Here is a 26,256-nt window from a genome sequence, read left to right on the forward strand (position 1 = left end):
ATTTTATATTCATTTCAGAGGATACGGTCAGTGTGTGACTGCATTCAGAAACAAGGTTTCAGTACAGTAACTCTCGTTCTTCTTAGCACAGCTGGATTAAACTTCTTTGGTAGGCTTGCACTTGCATTTGCACTCAGGAAATTAATCTGGGGTCAAAAGGTCAAATGTGATGATCATTGTGACTGAAAGAAGAACTACAGTTTAGCATAGTAACTTTAGTTCTTTACCACAAACCTTGACTAGACCATTCCAGTTGCCTTGTGGTTAGGGTGTCTGCCTCGGATGTGGGAAGTTGCAGGTTTGAACCCCTGTCGTGTCCTACCGAAGACTGATAAAATGGTACTAACATCTGCCTTGCTTGGCACTCAGCATTAAGAGGTTAGTGTTAGGACTGGTCAGCCTGGTGTCAGTATAATGTGACTGGGTGGGATATCATCCTACATGTCTGTGACATGATGCCCCATTGCTAGACATCGCTATAAACTGCCCCACTGCAGACATTGTAGCGATATGACTGAAAAATTGTTCAAGCTACGTTAAAAATCCAAATCACACACACACACACAAACCTTGACTAAAGCTTGTGGAGGTCATGTACTTAAGGTATGGTTGAGGTATATTGATTTGTGTTGAAAAGGTCAAAGATCATGATCACTGTAACTCAGATAATTCACACACAACGGGGTCCACAAACACAGACCACACTATAAATGAGGCGCAAGTTACCGAGGGACCTCCAAAACTTGAAAAAAATTGCTTTGACATTGAGAAAACCATGGGGGGGGAGCAGTGTTAGGGAACTGAGCTGTTTATTGACTGAATCCTCATTTTACAATCACATCGATTTAAGGTAGTTCATGTTACATACACAATAACATTTATAAGTGTTTGATTGATCAAATGAAGTGAATTCACCTGACTTAAAACCAGGGTCACTAGATTTTAAGTTTGTAGGATTTTCTTGCCTTTTAACTTTTCTTATATTCCACCTCCTTTATTTGATTCAAAAGACATAATTAACATGGTAATACAAAGGAGGCCAGCTTTTAGCTCAGTGCAACAGTACAACAAATACTTCCGGAAGTCAGTTATCAAAACACGGTCATTACTTAATTAGGTTCTCAGAGAAACACTTGCGGACATAGCTATTATGGTGGATGGATGCATTTTACGTATAATTACAAGAGGACAAATTGGATTTATGACAATTACACTTAAAAGGAACTAAAAGATATAACTAGAACATAAATTTCAGTTGATAAAAAAATTATTTATTTTGTATTTATTTATTAAAGTACTGCCTTCACTCAGCGTAAGTGATGTTTTCATTGATCAAAATTTCCTTACATATTGTTAATTGCGGTGTACTAGGATTGTTGTTTGGAAAGAAAATGTAAAAAATTGTATGACCTATTTTTAAATTTGATATTTCAAAGTGTTGATTACAATTTCCAGGTCCTATCGTTTTTGACGTTAAAACAAGCGATGCATCAAAGTTTCCATTTCCAATTTTGATCACAATTTTCTTCACGTTCACAAATAGGAAGAATATTTAGGGTATTTCCTGGTTTTAAAAAATGAGAACCATGCCTGAGCCCATGTTATAAGCAGGTTTGCGAGTTATCAGGGCACAAATTATCGAGGGAGTGGTGTAGGATTTACAAAATAACTTTTATTCTGGTGTAAGTCTTGACCAAGCAAGCTATAGATTCTGGGTCAAAGGTCAGGTGTCGGGGTCAAGATACGTCTGATTAGAAAATAATGGTTTCTATAGAGTAATTTTAATTCAAGACCAGATACCTGGACCAAAGGTACAGGTCATTGGTCAACGATCTCCAGAGCTCCTCCATAGAAGACTAGTAAACATCTGACAGACATATCCTGGGTCGTAACTCTTGGTACTCTTGTTATGTTTTGATTAGACAATTACGGCTAAAAGATATGGATCCCAAATATTTGTGTTAAGTTTGGAGATTAAAAACCCCTCCATATTATTCATTTTCCATCAGTATTGTTGTGATATATTTAGCACTAGTGTTGTAGTATGTTTAGCAAATATATAATGATTTAGCCATTATTTTAAATTAGTTTAGCTATTATGTTATGATTCATTTAACTATAATGTTATGATATGTTTAAGTGTGATGTTATGATATGTTTAACTCTAATGTTATTATAGGTTTAACTATAATGTTATGACAGGTTTATTGTATTGTTATGATAGGTTTATTGTAATGTTATGATAGGTTTAACTGTAATGTTATGATAAGTTTAGTTATTTAAATTATATAATTACTGACAGTGATTAATTGATATAATGCTACCTATGTCTTCAGACTTATTAAGAAAATGAAACGTCAGATTCATTTAAACTAATATCTACTATGTACAGAACTTGATAATTCTTCTTCAGTTGAATAATACAATGAGACATTAAGAAGCTTTGATACATGATTACATTGTGGTATTTTTGTACAAACCTTAATGATTCTCAAAAGAACATTATTATTAAACTGTCCTCATCAGTTCTGATTGGAAGCCATGAATTTAGATATTTGTAGAACAAAACAAGAACGAAATATTTATGACTTTTCAAGGTTGCATTATCTTCAACAGTTCAGGTATACATATGTAGGTCTATTGGACACTTACATGTACAGGTATGGATATGTACAGTCTATTGGACACTTGCATTTACAGGTATGGATATGTAGTCTATTAGACACTTACATGTACAGGTATGGATACGTACAGTCTATTGGACACAACATATATAGTCTATTGGGCACTACATGTACAGCTATGGACATCTAGTCTTTTGGATGCAGATGTACAGGTACGGATATGTGCTGGACACTACATGTCCATGTATGGATATGTACAGTCTATTGGACACTTGTACATGTATGGATATGTACAGTCTATCGGACATGTACTTGTACAGATAAAGTTGTCAATTGGGCAATGTACCTCTATAGTACTCCATTCTGTTTATAAGTAACAGCTGAGGACCAATGAGATATGAGCAGGATTATATAAATATAAATATATATATATATATATATATATATATATATATATATATATATATATATATATATATATATTGGGGATAAACTATAATTAGGCATTATAAAAATACTATTGTTACCCCTAATACTGAAATACTATTAAAGGAATCGTTTTGTTTTCATATTGATTGTATTAAAGTCTTATCATTAATTTTAGGGGACAAGAATAATCTTGATCGATTAGTTTTAGGGGACAAGGATAATCTTGATCGATTAGTTTTGGGGACATGGATAATCTTGATTTATTAGTTTTAGGGGACAAGGATAATACTGATCACTATATGAGGGCTGTAACTTGTTATTCCAGCCCACAGAATCAGCCGTAAAAACAGAGAACCTGGAGGATACATTCAGAATGGCCCTAATACTGGTTGCCATAGTTCTCAGTCTCTTCTGTATGGCCATCCTCATCATTTTCTACCTTGTCAGGATCAAGTATGTATATCTTACATTTTAATGTCAATAAATCTATTGTCAGGATCAAGTATGTATATCTTACATTCTGATGTCAATAAATTTATTGTCAGGATTAAGTATGTATATCTGACATTCTAATGTCAATAAATCTATTGTCGGGATCAAGTATGTATATCTTACATTCTAATGTCAATAAATCTATTGTCAGGATTAAGTATGTATATCTTACATTCTAATGTCAATAAATCTATTGTCAGGATCAAGTATGTATATCTTACATTCTAATGTCAATAAATCTAAGATACTCTGATAGGTCAAAAGTTAAAATTTGCAGCAATAAATCCATAACAAACTGTGAGAAATGTTGGTGCATGTGTGATGTCAAAATGTTGATTGTAAAATTAAGATGTTCCTTATGTCAGGATGTTCATTGTAACATCAGGATGTTCAGCGTGCCATGGATAAATTATCAACAAATGCATATTAAAGGTTTTAAGGGTGTTAGTTTTTGTTTTATTGATGAAAGTAAAGCTAATATTGATATCCTCTTGTATAAGACTGTAATCCTGTTCTAATGAAGTTACCTTGCCATTTGATAGCTCCATTTTTAACAATCAAGTTACATTGCCATTTGATTGCTCCCTGTTTTTAATAATCAGGTCATGTTGCCATTTGATTGTTCCCTGTTTTTAACAATCAGCTTTCATTGCCACTTGATGAGTCCATGTTTTTATCAGCAGGATCCTTCATAAGGAGGATATGTGGCTTTTACTAGATGCCAGGTCTGTGAGGTATCTTGAGGACTGTATAGTATTCTGTGCAGAGTCCCTGAGGACTGTATAGCTTTCTTTGCAGTTTCCCTGGGAACTGTGTAGCTTTTTGTACAGTGCCCCCTTTTTCTCAAATGATCTATATTGATATAACTTGGCCAGCGACATGTGCCTTTTTCATTGTGTGTCTTGCCTGCTATGAATTCCACAGAAATTGTGACCTGGTAGTCATTGTATTGGCCCCTGAGACTTGGTAGTCATTGTATTGGCTCTTGAGACCTGGCAGTCATTGTATTGGCCCTTGAGACTTGGTAGTCATTGTATTGGCTCTTGTGACCTGGTAGTCATTGTATTGGCCCCTGAGACTTGGTAGTCATTGTATTGGCTCTTGAGACCTGGTAGTCATTGTATTGGCCCTTGAAACCTGGTAGTCATTGTATTGGCCCCTGAGACTTGGTAGTCATTGTATTGACCCCTGAGACTTGGTAGTCATTGTATTGGCCCTTGAGACCTGGTAGTCATTGTATTGGCCCTTGAGACCTGGTAGTCATTGTATTGACCCCTGAGACTTCGTAGTCATTGTATTGGTTCTTGAGACCTGGTAGTCATTGTATTGGCCCTTGAGACCTGGTAGTCATTGTATTGGCCCTTGAGATCTGGTAGTCATTGTATTGGCCCTTGAGACCTGGTAGTCATTGTATTGGCCTTTGACTAATTGTCTCCCATCATTCTAATGTGATATAAATTTTATTGATCATTGTTTGTAAAACATGGTGTCTGCTTGCATACATAGATGCATAACATCAGACCTTAGAATAATGAGGGACAAGGATTATTTTGATTGATTAGTTTTAGGGAACAAGGATAATCTTGATTGATTAGTTTTAGGGGACAAGGATAATCTTGATTGATTAGTTTTAGGGGACAAGGATAAACTTGATTGATTAGTTTTAGGGGACAAGGATAAATTTGATTAAAAAGTTTTAGGGGACAAGGATAATCTTGATTCATTAATTTAAGGGGACAAGGATAATCTTGATCGATTAGTTTTAGGGGACAAGGATAACTTGATCGATTAGTTTTGGGGACATGGATAATCTTGATTTATTAGTTTTAGGGGACAAGGATAATATTGATCAATTACTTTTAGGGACATGGATAATCTTGATCGATTAGTTTTAGGGGACAAGGACAATCTTGATCAATTAGTTTTTGGGGACAAGGATAAACTTGATTGATTAGTTTTAGGGGACAATGATAAATTTGATTAAAAAGTTTTAGGGGACAAGGATAATCTTGATTCATTAATTTTAGGGGACAAGGATAATCTTGATCGATTAGTTTTAGGGGACAAGGATAATCTTGATTGATTAGTTTTAGGGGACAAGGATAATCTTGATTGATTAGTTTTAGGGGACAAGGATAAACTTGATTGATTAGTTTTAGGGGACAAGGATAAATTTGATTAAAAAGTTTTAGGGGACAAGGATAATCTTGATTCATTAATTTTAGGGGACAAGGATAATCTTGATCGATTAGTTTTAGGGGACAAGGATAACTTGATCGATTAGTTTTGGGGACATGGATAATCTTGATTTATTAGTTTTAGGGGACAAGGATAATATTGATCAATTACTTTTAGGGACATGGATAATCTTGATCGATTAGTTTTAGGGGACAAGGACAATCTTGATCAATTAGTTTTTGGGGACAAGGATAAACTTGATTGATTAGTTTTAGGGGACAATGATAAATTTGATTAAAAAGTTTTAGGGGACAAGGATAATCTTGATTCATTAATTTTAGGGGACAAGGATAATCTTGATCGATTAGTTTTAGGGGACAAGGATAATCTTGATCGATTAGTTTTGGGGACATGGATAATCTTGATTTATTAGTTTTAGGGGACAAGGATAATATTGATCAATTACTTTTAGGGACATGGATAATCTTGATTGATTAGTTTTAGGGGATAGGGATAATCTTGATCGATTAGTTTTAGGGGACAAGGACAATCTTGATCGATTAGTTTTTGGGGACAAGGATAATCTTGATTGATTAGTTTATGGGGACAAGGATAATCTTGATTGATTAGTTTTAGGGGAAAAGGATAATCTTGATCGATTAGTTTCAGGGCACAAAGTTAATCTTGATTGGTTAGTTTTAGGATCATGACTACAAAAGAGGCCATATTGTTTTACTTTGGACAAATTAGGACTAGGGTTAGGATTCTTTCTTTTCACTTAATTTAATTGATGTTTTCTTAAAGTATTCACTGAATTATTTATTTTCATGGGTATCAAACTGAATCATTTTACAGGGGAAAAAATACATTTTCGGTCCCCGAACCAAAATTGCAAGCTTATTTTTAAGGTTGCAGCAAGCTTATATTTGAAACAGCGGCAAGCTTGCCAATTTCATATTTTGCCTTGGTCAAGAAATAAGTCAGTTTATTTTGAAAAATATTAATTATGTTCATAATTAATTTAAACGTAGAGAAATGTTGTAATAATATATTTTATTTATGTATCAGCTAAGTACAAGTAATTCAAGTTCTTGGCATTTTGCAACACTGAAAATGTATATTATTTAACTCAAGTGCATTATCAGATGCTATAAATAAAAGCTAGATTACCGGTAACATCTTTTAATTTGATAGTGTAGTTTCTTATATTGAGCATGATCTAGTCACAAGATATATTCTTCAACATTTCAGGAAGTACTGATCTCATGCAGAACTGCCAACTTTCAACTTTCACAACTGATTATTGCAAGCTTGAGCAAGCTTACATCAAGTATTTTAGATTTTGCAAGCTTGCAGACTTGGAAAAATTCCTTCTGCAAGCTTGAAGTTTAGATTTTGAAAGCTTGCAGACTTCGAAAAATTCCTTTTGCAAGCTTGCACAAGCTTGTGCGAGCACCCTTACTAGCTTGTGCAACCTCAGCTAGCTTGTTGTATGCCTGCAGGAAGCTTGCTGCAAGCTTGTCATAAGCATGCAATTGGTTTGGGTACTTAAATTTGTGAGTAGGACTGACTGAGATCATCCAGTCTTTACAGAGGAATTAATATTTCTGAGAAGACAGTCCCACTTTCATGGGAAAGCAGTCCCTTCTCAGATGAATTATTGTTTGTGCAAAGGATGTCCCCTTGTTTTGACAGATGGATTATTGTTTGTGCAATGGAAGGGTGAAGCAATTTAGTAATTAATAATGATAATAACAATAATAGTTTGCACATATTTTTTTACAATGAATAGTTTAAGTAATTCAGTTATGATTTGTTTACGTATCCTGATAATCAGGAATCAGAGTAGAAAGGCTGCTCTCTATCATCATGATTTATATGGTTTTTATAAAAATTCTCTAAAAAAAACAATTGCATTGCAAGTAGAATGGAGTCTTATTGTAAATTATTTATATTCATACACCAATTCAGAATTTCATTAAATTTAGATTTTATTATTTACTAATGACACTAATATTTTTTATTTTTTATTTTCTCAAGGTACCAGAGAAAATTGAAAGCTGCTACTGCCATGTCTTACAGTGAGTATTTAAAGTAAGATTTTAGCACCTTTATCTAGGAATGATCTGTTGTAATTTTACATTTCTTCGACAACTGACCAATATCAGCATCATGCTGTAATTTGACACATCATTGTATCTGGATATGTCTGACGTGTAGCTGAGTGTTTCATATAAAGGACATGTAAAGCCAACAGATCTAACCAGCTGGAAAAGTAGAAGTCAGCCATTTAACTAAAATATATTAACATAGACTAAAATTGTCACTCATAATTATGTTATGTATTTTGACTTGACATTTTCATCTTTATTAACGATAATGTTTCAGCTTTATGTAGAAAGAGTATTAGGAATCTCCATCACCTACTTGGCTAGAAATTTAGGTGTGGATCATTTTTTAACCAGCATGTTTAGAATATTATTTGTAGATAGGTGTAGTTATTAAAAAAAACATTGATCCAGTTGGCTGATGTAGAGCACACACAGACAGGTGTTGTTATAAATAAAGCATTGATCCTACTGACTGATGTATAGCACATGCAGACAAGTGTAGTTATTACATAAAATATTGATCCTACTGACTGATGTATGACACACACAGACAGGTATAGTTATTACATAAAATATTGATCCTACTGACTGATGTATGACACACACAGACAAAGGTAGTTATTAAATAAAGTATTGATCCTACTGACTGATGTATGACACACACAGACAGGTATAGTTATTACATAAAATATTGATCCTACTGACTGATGTATGACACACACAGACAGGTATAGTTATTACATAAAATATTGATCCTACTGACTGATGTATGACACACACAGACAGGTATAGTTATTACATAAAATATTGATCCTACTGACTGATGTATGACACACACATACAAGTGTAGTTATTAAATAAAGCGTTGATAATACTGTTATATGACAACCACATATCAACAACAGAAATAACAACAGCAAATTTAAACATTGGCTGTTACATGATATTCAAGTAGATAAGCATCTACATTGTCTTGTTTTCAAGACAATAAATAGTGCTGACTAGAGACAATAAATAGTGCTGACTCAAGACAATAAATAGTGCTGACTCAGATCTACTGGCGCATTGTGCATCTGCAGATCTGTTTTATGTTGTTTGCAGTTTTGTATGCATTATGTATTTGTGAATATGTTAAGGACAACATTCTCAACATTCTGACTGGAATAAAATGGTAGGACTTGCTTAATCTTTTAACTAAGTAAAAAGATGAAATAGAAGGATACAGAGGAGTGTTGTTATGATTCCCTGGTCTTATACTTAGTCACAGATAAAGCAAAACCAACAAGTTTAGTCAAATTCAAAAAATATTTTTTTCCCTACAATACAAAGTGAAAATTTATAAGGAACTTACAGCATTGTAAATTAAATCTCAAATAATTCTAAAAGTTATATCACATGTCCAGAGAGTGTTCTTAAAGAATTCCAGCATTGAATGTGATGTTGTTTCAATAGTCATGGAAGAGATGATGTGCCAACAATCAAAATATGTCGCAATTATATAATTCAGAATGTCTTTGAATTAATTCATCATCTTACCAAAATAGTGACTGAGTACAAAATATCAATAAGCACTTTGTAATTCCAGTGAATAATTCAAATAAATGATTCCTCTCAAATTATATCTGAAAACACCAGTAAATAAATCCAGAGACTAAAGTTAAAAGAGAAATGAAATAATTATGTTTGTCAAAACCTTATATAAAATTTTAAGACAGAGTAAAATGACTAGGCTGTGGCTCAAAACTTTTTGTCCAAAAATATCTAATTTTGTTTTGTTTTGTTTTTAAACTAGAACTCAAACATCAGTTTAAAAAATATATTTTTAACTTACAAACATGTCAAAATCAGGTGGACAGTAGCATTTTCAAGGGAAAAACCAATGTTCTGAAGACAAATCAAAGTAATTTTTGTTTTTAAACTGACATTGGTCAGGTAGGCCCAAACTCATACCCTCAATTACAGACAAAGGTCAAGCACACAATACAAGCTAAATATACATAACACTGTCTTTAAGTAGAAATAGTTTTGTCTTGTCATTTATTTTCTTTCATAGATGCATGTATTTATATAGTAGTTGAGTATTCCTCAAGTATTTGAAATTGCAAATATGTTCTTTTTTAATTTCCTTGGACAACAGTAAACAAAGGCACAGGTATGTTTGTAATTGTTTGTAATTATTGCATGATTCATGTTCTCCCTTTGATTTACACACTAGCCCTATCACTTACTTTTCTTGTACACACCAACCCTATCACTTACTTTTTTTTTGTACACACTAGCCCTATCACTTACTTTCTTATAGCACAGGGCAATAGCTAGGCAACAACTATGATAAAGACCAATCCACAGGGAGACACCACCCTCCTCCAATCAAAGTAATTATTAACCTTGAGACAAAAGGTAAAGGTGTTGCAGATGCTCAAAAAAAGCATACAAAACAAAGATAGATAAAGGCTAAAAATTAAAACATTTAAGAATCAATGTCCAAATCTCTTCTACATAAACTGCACTTATCCAAGACCTTCACAATTGGAACATTATCATGGAATCATCCAACAGCAAATCAGTTCCCTCCATTAGTTACTTCTTGGGGCATGCAGAAGCACATATTGAGCAATATTCATCAAAAGGGCACAACATGTAGACAATGCAGAATGGCACATTGAGCAGCATTCATCATCCTTGAGCCCAAAAGGGCACACCATATGGATAATGCAGAATGGTGCATTGAGCAATATTCATCATCTTTGAGCCCACAGGTGCACATTATATGGACAATGCAGAATGGCACATTGAGCAGTATTCATCATCCCTTTGCTCAAAAGGGCACACCATATGGATAATACAGAATGGCACATTGAGCAGTATTCATCATCCCTGACAGGGGCACACCATATAAATAATGCAGAATGGTGCATTGAGCAGTATTTGTCATCCATGAGCCCAAAAGGGCACACCATATGGATAATACAGAATGGCACATTGAGCAGTATTCATCATCCATGACAAGGGCACACCATATGGATAATACAGAATGGTGCATTGAGCAGTATTCATCATCCTTGAGCCCAAAAGGGCACACCATATGGATAATGCAGAATAGCATATTGAGCATTATTTATCATCCTTGAGCCCAAAAAGGCACACCATATTGATAATGCAGAATGGCACATTGAGCATTATTCATGCTTGAGCCCAAAAGGGCACACCATATGGATAATGCAGAATGGCACATTGAGCAGTATTCATCATCCCTGACAGGTGCACACCATATGGATAATGCAGAATAGCACATTGAGCAGTATTTATCATCCTTGAGCCCAAAAGGGCACACCATATTGACAATGCAGAATGGTACATTGAGCATTATTCATGCTTGAGCCCAAAAGGGCACACCATATGGATAATGCAGAATGGTACATTGAGCAGTATTCATCATCCCTGACAGGTGCACACCATATGGATAATGCAGAAAAACACATTGAGCAGTATTTATCGTCCTTGAGCCCAAAAGGGCACACCATATTGACAATGCAGAATGGCACATTGAGCATTATTCATGCTTGAGCCCAAAAGGACACACCATATGGATAATGCAGAATGGTACATTGAGCAGTATTCATACTTGAGCCCAAAAGGGCACACCATATGGATAATGCAGAATGGCACATTGAGCAGTATTCATCATCCTTGAGCCCACAGGTGCACACTATATGGATAATGCAGAATGATACATTGAGCAATATTCATCATCCCTGACAGGTGCACACCATATGGATAATGCAGAAAAGCACACTGAGCAGTATTTATCGTCCTTGAGCCCAAAAGGGCACACCATATTGACAATACAGAATGGCACATTGAGCATTATTCATGCTTGAGCCCAAAAGGGCACACCATATGGATAATGCAGAATGGCACATTGAGCAGTATTATTCATGCTTGAGCCCAAAAGGGCATGCCATATGGATAATGCAGAATGGCACATTGAGCAGTATTCATCATCCTTGAGCCCACAGGTGCACACTATATGGATAATGCAGAATGGTGCATTGAGTGATGCTCATCATCCCTGATGGGAGCACACCATATGGATAATGCAGAAGCATAGATTGAGCAGTATTCTTCATCCTTGACAGACACACAATATGGATAATGCAGAAGGATTGACTGAGCAGTATTCTTCATCCTTGACAGACACACAATATGGATAATGCAGAAGGATTGACTGAGCAGTATTCTTCATCCTTGACAGACACACAATATGGATAATGCAGAAGCATAGATTGAGCAGTATTCTTCATCCTTGAGCCCACAAGTGGCATACACTATTTATAATAGAAATCCATTTAAAAGTTTCATGCATTACTCTACACACCACAATTGTTTAAGACTGCTTTTCTAGGGAAGGCAACTGTAATTATTATTATTATTATTATTATTATTAAACAAAACGATCACTTACAAATCATTAAAAAAATTTAATAACGAACAATTGCTCAATGACCTATATAAAGTTCCATGGAATATGCTCCAAAATTTGGATGAATAGATGAAGCTCTGAGGGTGTGGACTGACTTATTCATGGATATAGTCTCTAAGCATGCACCACTGAAAGTACATTGAGTAAAGAATGAAATCGAAGCTAACTGGCTTACTACTGAAATCACAGATGCTATGAAAACATGAGACCAGTTTAAGGCAATGGGAAACCATGCACAATATAAAGTATGGAGAAATAAAATAACAAGTATGATTAACAAAGCAACACAAACTCCATTTGGAAAGTCTTCAATGAACTCACTGGAGGAACACACAAAGATCAGACAAATAAAATTACACACAGATTAATGGACTTCACTAATGTCCTAACTTGGTTACTTCACTGGTTACATTTCCAGACATAGAAATAAATCCACAGCATACATGATACAAATCATTTAAGACAGATAATTTACATATTCAGTTTCATCCGAAGAAATGCATGAAATCTTACTACATGATTTTTTTACATACCAAGTCTCTAAATCTGAACTCATTCATAACAAACAAGAATCATAAACATGCACATATTATTTCTGAACTCAAGAAAAACTGAAGTATGAATTTAAAAGGTATAAATTATAAACTTACAGCAACGAATAAACATTGCATGCATTAGAGACTAACCTTGTGCCTTCTCTCACTTATCATCAGAGAATTCACTCCGCCCTTCCCTGGATACTAGTCTCTAAACTTTCCAGGCCACCTTGTCCTATTGACAATTTAATGAGAAATACTTGCTATTCCCCACACTCAAACGTCCCCAGATTAGTTCCGGGGGGGGGGGGGGGGAGAGTATTTTAAACCCCTGAATTATATCTGGAAACACACCCTCTCGTTTAGCTTAGCCACTCAGGATTACTACTTCACCCACCAAAAATCTTGATCACTCCCAACAGAGTTAAATAATTTCCTATACTCTGCCATATTTAATAACTGTCCTAGAAAATATTTTATGACTCCTGTTTCAAACGGACCACAGCTTCCTACAATCTTCTCTGTCACTTTACCACTATGACCTTGGGTTACCATTACACACTTCTCTGACTTGAACCATTAAACAAGTGAGCTCCTAATTAAAACTCAGTTCATGCCCCAAACAGACCAGACTAATTATTGCAAGTTGCCAAGCAATCTCTTAGCCAGTACTTCAGTCTTAATGTTTACATGTCATGCTGACCCCAGCAAAATGCAGTATGAAATCTCTACAGAATTTTGCACCATTGCTTCCTGTAACTTCATCTTTGCCTGCAGTCTCTTCAGATTGAAGAGCTTGCCATCAATCCAATATTTGATGTCGATCACAGCATCAGTCATGGAAGGCATCAGTTAGTATGACAGAGAACATCATGCTGAAGAGGGATGGGGCCAACACACATGTTTGCTTGACTCCATTGGTGACTAGGAATGGTTCAGATGATTCAGTCTTTCATCAAGTGTGTCATCGTCCAATTGCTGAACCATCACAATGAATTCCTGACTGGGCAGCCAGATTTTGCCACAATCTTCCAAGGACCTCCATCACTGACTGAGTATATGGCTTTTGTCACATTATTGAATGTCCTATACAGGTTTGAATTCAGGTACTGGGATTTGACATGGAATTGATGAGGGGCTGCAAGTACTATATCTCTTGTCCGACAGCCTTTCTAGAAGATACACTGATTCTCAGGCAGGAGCAATATGATGAACAAGGTGATTCAGTAGAATTGTGGAGAGAATTTTGCTGGCTGTTAAAAGCAGCAAGATACCCTGATGGTTTTAGCAAGATTATCAGTTGCCTTTCTTCTTGTATATTTGGGTAAACAGGGGTGTAACTCTCTTAGCGCACATTGACTGGAAAAGCTCAGTACATTTCTGTGAAGTGTGAGCCTCTGGCTTTATTGACTTAAGCTGACATAGCATTTACTTCAGATACCTTGCCATATGACAGCAGGTCAGTTGCTTTCAGGTTTATAGTCAGCTCTGCAGGATCAGCTATACACTTCCTACTGTAGTTGCAATTCCAGTACATGTACACTTCCTACTATAGTTGCAATTCCAGTACATCTACAATTCATGTTATAGTTGCAATTCTTGTACATCTACACTTCCTACTATAGTTGCAGTTCCAGTACCTCTACACTTCATAGTACAGTTGCAATTCTAGTACCTCTACACTTCCTACTATAGTTGCAGTTGCAGTACATCTACACTTCATTGTACAGTTGCAATTCTAGTACCTCTACACTTCCTACTATAGTTGCAATTCCAGTACCTCTACACTTCATAGTACAGTTGCAATTCTAGTACCTCTACACTTCCTACTATAGTTGCAGTTGCAGTACATCTACACTTCATAGTACAGTTGCAATTCTAGTACCTCTACACTTCCTACTATAGTTGCAATTCCAGTACATCTACAATTCATGTTATAGTTGCAATTCTAGTACCTCTACACTTCCTACTATAGTTGCAGTTCCAGTACCTCTACACTTCATAGTACAGTTGCAATTCTAGTACCTCTACACTTCCTACTATAGTTGCAGTTGCAGTACATCTACACTTCATAGTACAGTTGCAATTCTAGTACCTCTACACTTCCTACTATAGTTGCAATTCCAGTACCTCTACACTTCCTACCATAGTTGCAATTCCAGTACCACTACACTTCCTACTACAGCTGCAGTTCCAGTACATCTACACTTCATACTATAGTTACAATTCCAGTGCATCTACACTTTCTACATAATAGTTCAGTTCCAGTACATCTACACTTCCTACTATAGTTGCAATTCCAGTATCGCTACACTTCATACTATCGATGAAGTTCCAGTACATCTACACTTCCTACTATGGTTGCAGTTCCAGTACTGCTACACTTCATACTATAGTTACAATTCCAGTGCATCTACACTTCCTACATAATAGTTCAGTTCCAGTACATCTACACTTCCTACTATAGTTGCAATTCCAGTACCGCTACACTTCATACTATCGATGAAGTTCCAGTACATCTACACTTCCTGCTATAGTTGCAATTCCAGTACCGCTACACTTCATACTATCAATGAAGTTCCAGTACATCTACACTTCCTACTATAGTTGCAATTCCAGTACATCTACACTTCATACTATACTTGCAGTTCCAGTACCTCTACACTTCCTACTATACTTGCAATCCCAGTACATATACACTTCCTACTACAGTTGCAATTCCAGTGCCTCTACACTTCATACTACAGTTGCAAATCCAGTACGTCTACACTTTCTACTCTACTTGCAATCCCAGTACCTCTACACTTCCTACTATAGTTGCAGTTCCTGTACCTCTACACTTCATACTATAGTTGCAATTCCTCGGAGTACATCTACACTTCCTACCATAGTTGCAATTCCAGTACCTCTACACTTCATACTATAGTTGCAGTTCTAATACCTCTACACTTCCTACTATAGTTGTAGTTCCAGTACCTCTACACTTCCTACTATACTTGCAATCCCAGTACATATACACTTCCTACTACAGTTGCAATTCCAGTGCCTCTACACTTCATACTACAGTTGCAAATCCAGTACGTCTACACTTTCTACTCTACTTGCAATCCCAGTACCTCTACACTTCCTACTATAGTTGCAGTTCCTGTACCTCTACACTTCATACTATAGTTGCAATTCCTCGGAGTACATCTACACTTCCTACCATAGTTGCAATTCCAGTACCTCTACACTTCATACTATAGTTGCAGTTCCAGTACATCTACACTTCATACTGTAGTTGCAGTTCCAGTACATCTACACTTTATACTATAGTTGCAATTCCAGTACCTCTACTTCTTCTACTACAGTTGCATTTCCAGTACTGCTACACTTCATACTATAGTTGCAGTTCCAGTACCCCTACACTTCATACTATAGTTGCAATTTCAGTACCTCTACACTTCATACTACAGTTGCAATTCCAATACCTCTACACTTCCTACTATAGTTGCAATGCCAGTACTTCTACGCTTCATACTATACTTGCAGTTCTAGTACCTCTACACTTCCTACAATAGTTGCAATTCCAGTACCTCTACACTTCATATTATAGTTGCAGTTCTAGTACCTCTACGTTTCATACTATACTTGCAATTCCAGTACCTCTACACTTCCTACAATAGTTGCAATTCCAGTACCTCTACACTTCCTACTATAGTTGCAGTTCTAGTACCTCTACACTTCCTACTATACTTGCAATTCCAGTACCTCTACACTTCCTACAATAGTTGCAATTCCAGTACCTCTACACTTCCTACTATAGTTGCAGTTCCAGTACCTCTACACTTCCTACTCTAGTTGCAGTTCTAGTACCTCTACACTTCCTACTATACTTGCAATTCCAGTACCTCTACACTTCATACTATACTTGTAGTTCCAGTACCTATACACTTCGTATTATACTTGCAATTCCAGTACCTCTACACATCATATTATACTTGCAGTTCTAGTACCTCTACACTTCATACTACAGTTGTGAATCTAGTGCCTCTACACTTCATGCTACAATTGCAAATCCAGTGCCTCTAGACTTCATACTATAGTTGCAATTCCAGTACATCTACACTTCCTATTATAGTTGCAATTCCAGTACATCTACACTTCATATTATTGCAAATCTTGTACATCTACACTTCCTACTATAGTTGCTGTTCCAGTACCTCTACACTTTATATTATACTTGCAGTTCTAGTACATCTACACTTCATAGTACAGTTGCAATTCTAGTACCTCTACACTTCATATTATAGTTGCAATTCCAGTACCTCTACACTTCATACTATACTTGCAGTTCCAGTACCTCTACACTTCCTATTATACTTGCAGTTCTAGTACCTATACACTTCATTCTGGCATTGCAATTCCAGTACCTCTACACTTCATACTACAGTTGCAGTTCCAGTACCTCTACACTTCATACTACAGTTGCAATTCCACTACCTCTACCCTTCATACTACAGTTGCAGTTCCAGTACCTCTACACTTCCTATTATACTTGCAATTCCAGTACCTCTACACTTCATACTACAGTTGCAGTTCCAGTACCTCTACACTTCCTATTATACTTGCAGTTCTAGTACCTCTACACTTCATACTACAGTTGCAAATCCGGTACCTCTACACTTCATACTACAGTTGCAAATCTAGTGCCTCTATACTTCATACTATAGTTGCAATTCCAGTACATCTACACTTCATATTATAGTTGCAGTTCCAGTACATCTACACTTCATGCTATAGCTGGAGTTCCAGTACCTCTACACTTTCAGTTATACTTGCAGTTCTAGTACCTCTACACTTCATACTACAGTTGCAATTCCAATACCTCTACACTTCATATTATAGTTGCAATTCCAGTACCTATACACTTCATACTACAGTTGCAGTTCCAGTACCTCTACACTTCCTATTATACTTGCAGTTCTAGTACCTCCACACTTCATACTACAGTTGCAATTCCAGTACCTCTACACTTCATAGTACAGTTGCAAATCCAGTACCTCTACACTTCATATTACAGTTGCAATTCCAGTACATCTACACTTCCTATTATAGTTGCAATTCCAATACATCTACACTTCTTATTATAGTTGCAATTCCAGTGTATCTACACTTCCTACTATAGTTGCAGTTCCAGTACCTCTACACTTCGTACTATAGTTGCAATTCCAGTACCTCTACACTTCATGCTATAGTTGCAGTTCCAATACCTCTACACTTCCTACTACAGTTGCAATTCCAGTTCCTCTACACTTCATACTAGAGTTGCAATTCCAGTACATCTACACTTCATAATATAGTTGCAATTCCAGTACCTCTACACTTCATATTATAGTTGCAAATCCAATACCTCGACACTTCCTACTATAGTTGCAATTCCAGTACCTCTACACTTCATATTATAGTTGCAAATGCAATACCTCTACACTTCATACTACAGTTGCAATTCCAGTACCTCTACACTTCATACTACAGTTGCAATTCCAGTACCTCTACACTTCATATTATAGTTGCAAATCCAATACCTCTACACTTCCTACTATAGTTGCAATTCCAGTACCTCTACACTTCATATTATAGTTGCAATTCCAGTACCTCTACACTTCATACTACAGTTGCAATTCCAGTACCTCTACACTTCATATTATAGTTGCAAATCCAATACCTCTACACTTCATACTACAGTTGCAATTCCAATACCTCTACACTTCATACTACAGTTGCAATTCCAGTACCTCTACACTTCATATTATAGTTGCAAATCCAATACCTCTACACTTCATACTACAGTTGCAATTCCAGTACCTCTACACTTCATACTACAGTTGCAATTCCAGTACATCTACACTTCATATTATAGTAGCAATTCCAGTACCTCTACACATCATATTATTGTAGCAATTCCAGTACCTCTACACTTCATATTATAGTTGTAAATTCAATACCTCTACACTTCATAATACAGTTGCAATTCCAGTACCTCTACACATCATATTATAGTTGCAAATCCAATACCTCTACACTTCATAATACAGTTGCAATTCCAGTACCTCTACACTTCATACTACAGTTGCAATTCCAGTACCTCTACACTTCATACTACAGTTGCAATTCCAGTACCTCTACACTTCATATTATAGTTGCAATTCCAGTACCTCTACACATCATATTATTGTAGCAATTCCAGTACCTCTACACTTCATATTATAGTTGTAAATTCAATACCTCTACACTTCCTACTGTAGTTGCAATTCCAGTACCTCTACACATCATATTATAGTTGCAAATTCAATACCTCTACACTTCCTACTTCAGTTGCAATTCCAGTACCTCAACACATCATATTATAGTAGCAATTCCAGTACCTCTACACTTCATATTATAGTTGTAAATTCAATACCTCTACACTTCCTACTATAGTTGCAATTCCAGTACCTCTACACTTCATATTATAGTTGCAAATCCAATACCTCTACACTTCCTACTGTAGTTGCAATTCCAGTACCTCTACACTTCATATTATAGTTGCAAATCCAATACCTCTACACTTCATAATACAGTTGCAATTCCAGTACCTCTACACTTCATACTACAGTTGCAATTCCAGTACCTCTACACTTCATATTATAGTTGTAAATTCAATACCTCTACACTTCCTACTATAGTTGCAATTCCAGTACCTCTACACTTCATATTATAGTTGCAAATCCAATACCTCTACACTTCCTACTGTAGTTGCAATTCCAGTACCTCTACACTTCATATTATAGTTGCAAATCCAATACCTCTACACTTCATAATACAGTTGCAATTCCAGTACCTCTACACTTCATACTACAGTTGCAATTCCAGTACCTCTACACTTCATATTATACTTGCAAATCCGATACCTCTACACTTCCTACTATACTTGCAATTCCAGTACCTCTACACATCATATTATTGTAGCAATTCCAGTACCTCTACACTTCATATTATAGTTGTAAATTCAATACCTCTACACTTCCTACTGTAGTTGCAATTCCAGTACCTCTACACATCATATTATAGTTGCAAATCCAATACCTCTACACTTCCTACTTCAGTTGCAATTCAAGTACCTCTACACATCATATTAAAGTTGCAATTCGTGTACCTCTACACTTCAAATTATAGTTGCAAATCCAGTACCTCTACACTTCATAGTACAGTTGCAGTTCCAGTACCTCTACACTTCCAACTACAGTTGCAATTCCAGTACCTCTACACTTCCAACTACAGTTGCAATTCCAGTACCTCTACACTTCATAGTACAGTTGCAGTTCCAGTACCTCTACACTTCATAGTACAGTTGCAATTCCAGTCCTCTACACATCATATTATAGTTGCAAATCCAATACCTCTACACTTCCTACTTCAGTTGCAATTCCAGTACCTCTACACATCATATTATAGTTGCAATTCCAGTACCTCTACACTTCCTACTATAGTTGCAATTCCAGTACCTCTACACTTCATAGTACAGTTGCAGTTCCAGTACCTCTACACTTCATACTATAGTTGCAATTCCAATACCTCTACACTTCCTACTATAGTTGCAATTCCAGTACCTCTACACTTCATACTATAGTTGCAATTCCAGTACCTGTACACTTCATACTATAGTTGTAATTCCAGTACCTCTACACTTCCAACTACAGTTGCAATTCCAGTACCTCTACACTTCACACTATAGTTGCAATTCCAGTACCTCTACACTTCATACTATACTTGCAATTCCAGTACCTCAACACTTCATACTATAGTTGCAGTTCCAGTACCTTTACACTTCCTTCTACAGTTGCAATTCCAGTACCTCTACACTTCATACTATAGTTGCATTTCCAGTACCACTAAACTTCATACTATAGTTGCATTTCCAGTACCACTAAACTTCATACTACAGTTGCAATTCCACTACCTCTACACTTCCTACTATAGTTGTAAAATATGATGCATCATGGGATGAATGTGTGTAAAGTACCAAACTGAATGAATGTGACCTGCTTTCTAGAGTTTATTCAACATGGCTTGAATTCATGCCCTTCATATACAATGGGGTGGAGCAGGTTTTCCATTCTGCAAGGCGTTTTTCTTCAATGGTTAACAGATAGACATTTGTGTGCAGAGTTGATGTTAAATGCTAAATCATACATGCATCCTTAGTAAGGTCAAATATTAAAAAGATATGATTCAAGCTAAATGCTCAAACTTGCATTTCACATGGAATCTTGTCTAATTTTTGTTGAGCTCGCATTAGTAGGAAGTGAGTATAGTAGACACTTTTTCAGCATGGCAACAGCAGTAATATCAACAGTTTTATACGGTTTGGTTAAACTTCTTAATTGGCATTTATTTCCTATATCACTTCATTTAATCTGATCATAATTGATATATAATTCCTAAACTGTTTAATTTAATCATTTCAGAATTGGCGTATATTTCCTGAACCCCTTAATTTAATTCCGTCAAAATTGGCATCTATTTCCCCATCATTTGATCTTGTTTTAATTTGCATGAATCATCATCAAGCTATGGCTGTGGGACAGAATTTTGCCTCTTCATCCTTTGGGTCAGGGTCCTGTTAATAGAAAATTTGCTTTTAAGGTTTCATTACATTTTGTCTTCATTATCTACTATTTCCCAAACCCCATCGTGGATTTTCTTCATACATCGGATGAATTATTATGAAGCTAAGACAATTCATTCAATGACATGCATCCTTGACCCTTGACTTTGGTGTCAGTGTCAGAGAATATTTGTTTTAATTTTTTGGGTTGATATTTTTCATATGCTTACATTTCCATAACCCCATGATGGATTTTCTTTCACACTTATAAATTATTATGAAACTAAACTGGTTGGTTCAGTTAAATGCACAATTATCCCATTGGCCACTGTCATAGAAAATTTGTTTTAAGATTTTATTTATATTTAATTTATTTATGTTTCCTAAACCCTGTCATGGATTTAGTTCATACTCGGCATGATTCATTATGAGGCTAAGGGAATGCATTCATTAATATGTATATTTGCCCCTATGACCTTGGAGTGAATCCCGCTGTACATATTCTGAGGTTTCCTAGGAAACCTTGGACAAATGTACCTAGGAAAAACCTCAGAGTATTGGTGGCTAACTTTCTGAGGTAATAGTCCAAGGACAAAAATTTTGCATACCAATGTCCAAAGATTTCATTGTCAAATGTCCGAGGTTGACCTCGAACTTCCAAGGTTTTTTGTAACCAATACTCTGTCAATGGTTTTCAAGCATTCTGAGAATTCCGCTGATTCTAAGGACATATCTTCTGCGGATTCCTCGGACACCTCCCTGACATAAAACATCAGACCAAGAATTGCATGAAGCAAATATTACAGAATATAAGAATACATTTTATTTTTAATTTGTTCAGCACATACAAATACAATTTTTAAAAAGTCCAAAAATATCAAGAATGCCCAAAGGTTCCTTTAGTGCCAAATTGTCTATTTAATTTTGAAAATCCGTCCATTTATATCCTGGTTTCTTGATGGTTTTAGCACTTTACTGATTTTCTTGTTTATCATCACCTCTTTGATATTCTGCCATTTCTTTTGGATCAGTTCTGTAAAAAAATGTTGGTTGAAAATAAAAACTGTGATGAATTAATAAAACACATAGTACTCATATAATATAATTGTTATTGGCAGCCTTCAATTAACAAATCATGTTTGGAATCTTTTAGTTCTGAAAACAAGGTATTAAACCTGAAAACACTATATTTCTATAATGGACTGTTCTTTGAATAAGGGCCCATCATTATAAATTGTTGATAACAAACACAGTCAAGATTAAAGTTCAAACTAATGTATTCAATAAATTATAAGATCCTAATGCATCCCTTTAAAGATATTAATAAAATTATTCAGAATTACTATCTTATTATTGCATTATACTGTAATTAACCCGTAAAGATATGACGTAGTGCTTGTTACTTAAAAAAGCTTTTAGAAAGTTTGAAATTGCTGCATCATTATCTTACCTTGGACTTTTTGGTGTTATTGTCTTAGTCTGTTTGGTGTTGCCATCTTGGTGGTCTGTTTTGTTGCTATTGTTTTAGCTGTTTTTGGTGATTGTGGATTTGCATCTTTACTTGTTTCAACCCTAAAATTTTAAAAAATGTGCAAACTTTTCAAATAATATGCAATACATTCCATGCCATTTACTAGTGATGGGAATTGATTACTTGTGGGGGGGAAACCTATATCCATGTTTATTGCTGAAAAAAAATGTGGTTTGGCATGTTGGCCTTTAAAAATGAAACATTTTGTTGTTGTTGTTGTTGTGGGGTTTAATGCCATTTTTCAGCACATGATAGGCTATGCATGGCGGCCAGTATTAATGGTGGAGGAAGAACCGGGGAAAACCCTGGGAAGAACCACTGATCCACGAGAAGCTACTGGCAAGCTTTCTCACATATCCACATTAGCCGAATCCTAGACTCGAACCCATGCAGAAAAAATGAAACTAATAATCATTTTAATTATGTAACCTGACATCCTTTATAAAGTTAAGAGATTGACTGATGCTTGCATTTTTTGCAAATTCGTATGTGACAGGTAAAATAGAGTATGAGATCGGTAACATGGAAGCCATTTTCCTCTTCAATTAGACAAACAAAAGAAATCCAATTTAAGTACTATTCAATATCATCAACATATGACATGCATGAGCAATAATCAGTTTAATATGGCGCACAAATTTACACCTGAAATCAAGGGTATATACTATCAGGGTTTGCAAAGTCTATAAAGTTGTTTAACAGTGGCCATCATGTGATGTCTTAAATCACTACCTCTTATCTAAAAGTAGAATGCAGCTGCAGTTCTTGACAAACACATGAAAATAGGGCAGGCCAGTACAGTTATTTAAATGATAAAATACTGTACTTAAAGAAATTGGATAAAGTAATATTGCTTTTCATCAGTATACGGAAATAGTAATGAATCTGATTGATTGTTTTGTAGATTTTCTTGCTGTCTAACAACAAATGCAAAGAAGCAGGAACACTTAGTCCAAATCCATACCATTGTTTCATGACAATTATTTTTTTTTAAATCCCTCTTTGACAACACACATGCTATCAGTGAGATAAAGATGAAAAAAACAACAAGGTTACTGAATGGTGTAGGCCTACATGTTTGTCCAAAAACAGTATGGCTGACGGCCCAGTGCCTGTTGGGTAAATGAATTCATACAGTATTTATAGCTCACTAAACAACCCCATTCCCACCGAAAACAGGCGCAATCGACTGAAAAACCTATGCAGTGTACAGCCGGCCTATGAAACTAGAGCCAATAAATGTTCGTATCTGTTTAAAATTTAATGTAATAAAATAAAAAAGAAATGATCTTGCCTCTGATCCTTCCATTAATTCATTCCTTAATCCCAAAACTCGGCAACCTTGCAGACACCAAATCTCTGACTTTGTAATCTTTTATTGCCTTTCTCGGCTGAACAATATTTAGGAGGTTAAATACATTTCAGGTAATAGGATTATTATATAATGCAAACAAGTTCATGGTGATTGATGAATCCACTCCTTTATAAAGCAAGTTCATGGTGATTGAAGAATCCACTCCTTTATAAAACAAGTTCATGGTGATTGATGAATCCACTCCTTTATAAAGCAAGTTTTCACAGACCAGTTTGCTTTCATTGGAGCACTTTCAAATTTATTATTATGGCGCATACAAGATTGATTGATGAATCGACTGCTGTGATTGGATAATTCCAAAGCTCTGTAACCAATGGAAGAATATGAAAGAAATATTTTGCAGAACTTTCCACAACTTCTCAGCATATTTAAATTCAAAAGCAGTAAGTAGATAAGCACGTTACAGGCATTACGTAGGTCCTTCAGTTATCTAAATTTTGTTCTATAAGATAAAATTATCTCCCAGATTCTGATCATCGCAGACCAGAAGTGCTATATCAGGCAAAAAAAAAAAAGTTCCCAGTCGACCACCCTTCCTCATTTCAGCTGCCAACCCTATCACTTTTTCCTCGGGTTAAAAATAAAAAATGAAAATATTAAAAATTAAAATTCACATTACTTGAAGAGTTTAGTACATTTTATATGTGTGTATGTATATATATATATATATATATTTGTGTGTACAAAAAATTTTATTAAAAAATATAAATTAAAATTTCCAACAGAACTTGAAGAGCTTAGTACATTATATATATATATATATATATATATATATATATATATATATATATATACATATATATATATATATATATATTTGTGTATTAAAAAAAACTATCTACCTCGTTGTTTTAAAACCAATGCAATTAGGAAATACACATGGGGTTGGCATGGGGGTGGTGTAATAAACATGTACAAAGGGGGCTTTAAGAAAGCACAGGCATTATCAGTGTTTTTAAGACAAGCAAGGTCAAGAAGCAGAATTCATTTACAATTGCATTTGAAAAAAAGAAATAAATTGAAGAAGTAGATATTGAAGTTCAGAGATACGTCCTCCACAGATAAACTTGCCATACATTTACAGCTGGCAAACTATGTGTCCAAAGGAAATATAGAGGGAAAAGTTCATCTTCAGGTGTTATAATTTAGGTGTGTAAATTAAAATCTTTATCAGCTACAAGTACACTAATACAAGCTTGCATTTTTTTTACTTTATCATTTATCACTCACAATTTAGCTACAATTTAACTATTGGCATATATTTTTACTTGATCACCGAAAGGATAATGTGGCTCTGCAAAACTTAAATGAGGATTACAAATGTTGTATTTTTACTTGGAAAATGTATTTTACAGTGCCTTGTTTGTCTACATTTCATGAATACTTGAATTGTATCTGAAGTAATTGCAAATAAAAAAGATTTTACGGTTTAAACTCAAAGTGAAAACATTGTTTAAATTTATGTCATCAGTAACTTTGGAAATAATTTTTCATGTTATTTAAACATCAAAAGCCAACATTCTTTGTAAAGTTTAATATTTTTAAAATCCCCAAATGGATTATATGTTTCAGAAATGAAATCAGTGTTGTACAAGCAGAGTACAACCCCTTTTTGTTGTCAGAAAGCAGAATCAAATGTTTGGTGCATTCTTCCCAAATCATTTTGAAAGGGATTAAACTTCACTAAAACTGTGCTTATTATCAGCTGTAATATTAAAAATGATAATTAAAAATAGTGCCAAGCCAATTTTATCCACGCAATTTTTTCAGACTCAGTTGTATATTTATAATTATTATTCTCGTAACTAATGTGACAAATAAACAGTGTCATGCATCTTTTCAGAAACCATTTTTACACTAGTAATGTA

At 35.2% G+C, this 26,256-nt stretch overlaps 1 protein-coding gene and 1 long non-coding RNA gene across 2 annotated transcripts in view; one reads left to right on the forward strand and one right to left on the reverse strand.

Annotated features, from left to right (window-relative positions):
• The window catches only part of LOC149806231 (cadherin-23-like), a 317,815-nt gene that overhangs the window by 268,836 nt on the left and 22,723 nt on the right, over positions 1 to 26,256 (forward strand). The window contains exons 33-35 of the mRNA XM_089935354.1: positions 3,379 to 3,506; positions 7,764 to 7,804; positions 9,972 to 9,986. Of these exons, the coding sequence (XP_089791480.1) occupies positions 3,379 to 3,506; positions 7,764 to 7,804; positions 9,972 to 9,986 (184 nt within the window). The remainder of the gene's footprint in view (positions 1 to 3,378; positions 3,507 to 7,763; positions 7,805 to 9,971; positions 9,987 to 26,256) is intronic.
• On the reverse strand, positions 22,375 to 24,105 carry LOC149806233 (uncharacterized). Its single transcript, XR_016415101.1, has 3 exons — positions 23,978 to 24,105; positions 22,933 to 23,054; positions 22,375 to 22,515 (listed from the first exon to the last, which is right to left on the reverse strand). It is a non-coding gene; the product is annotated as an uncharacterized LOC149806233 (long non-coding RNA).

The sequence above is a fragment of the Sinohyriopsis cumingii genome, chromosome 2 (genome assembly GCF_028554795.1).
Source record: "Sinohyriopsis cumingii isolate HCF-2022 chromosome 2, ASM2855479v2, whole genome shotgun sequence".
Lineage (NCBI taxonomy): Eukaryota > Metazoa > Mollusca > Bivalvia > Unionida > Unionidae > Sinohyriopsis > Sinohyriopsis cumingii.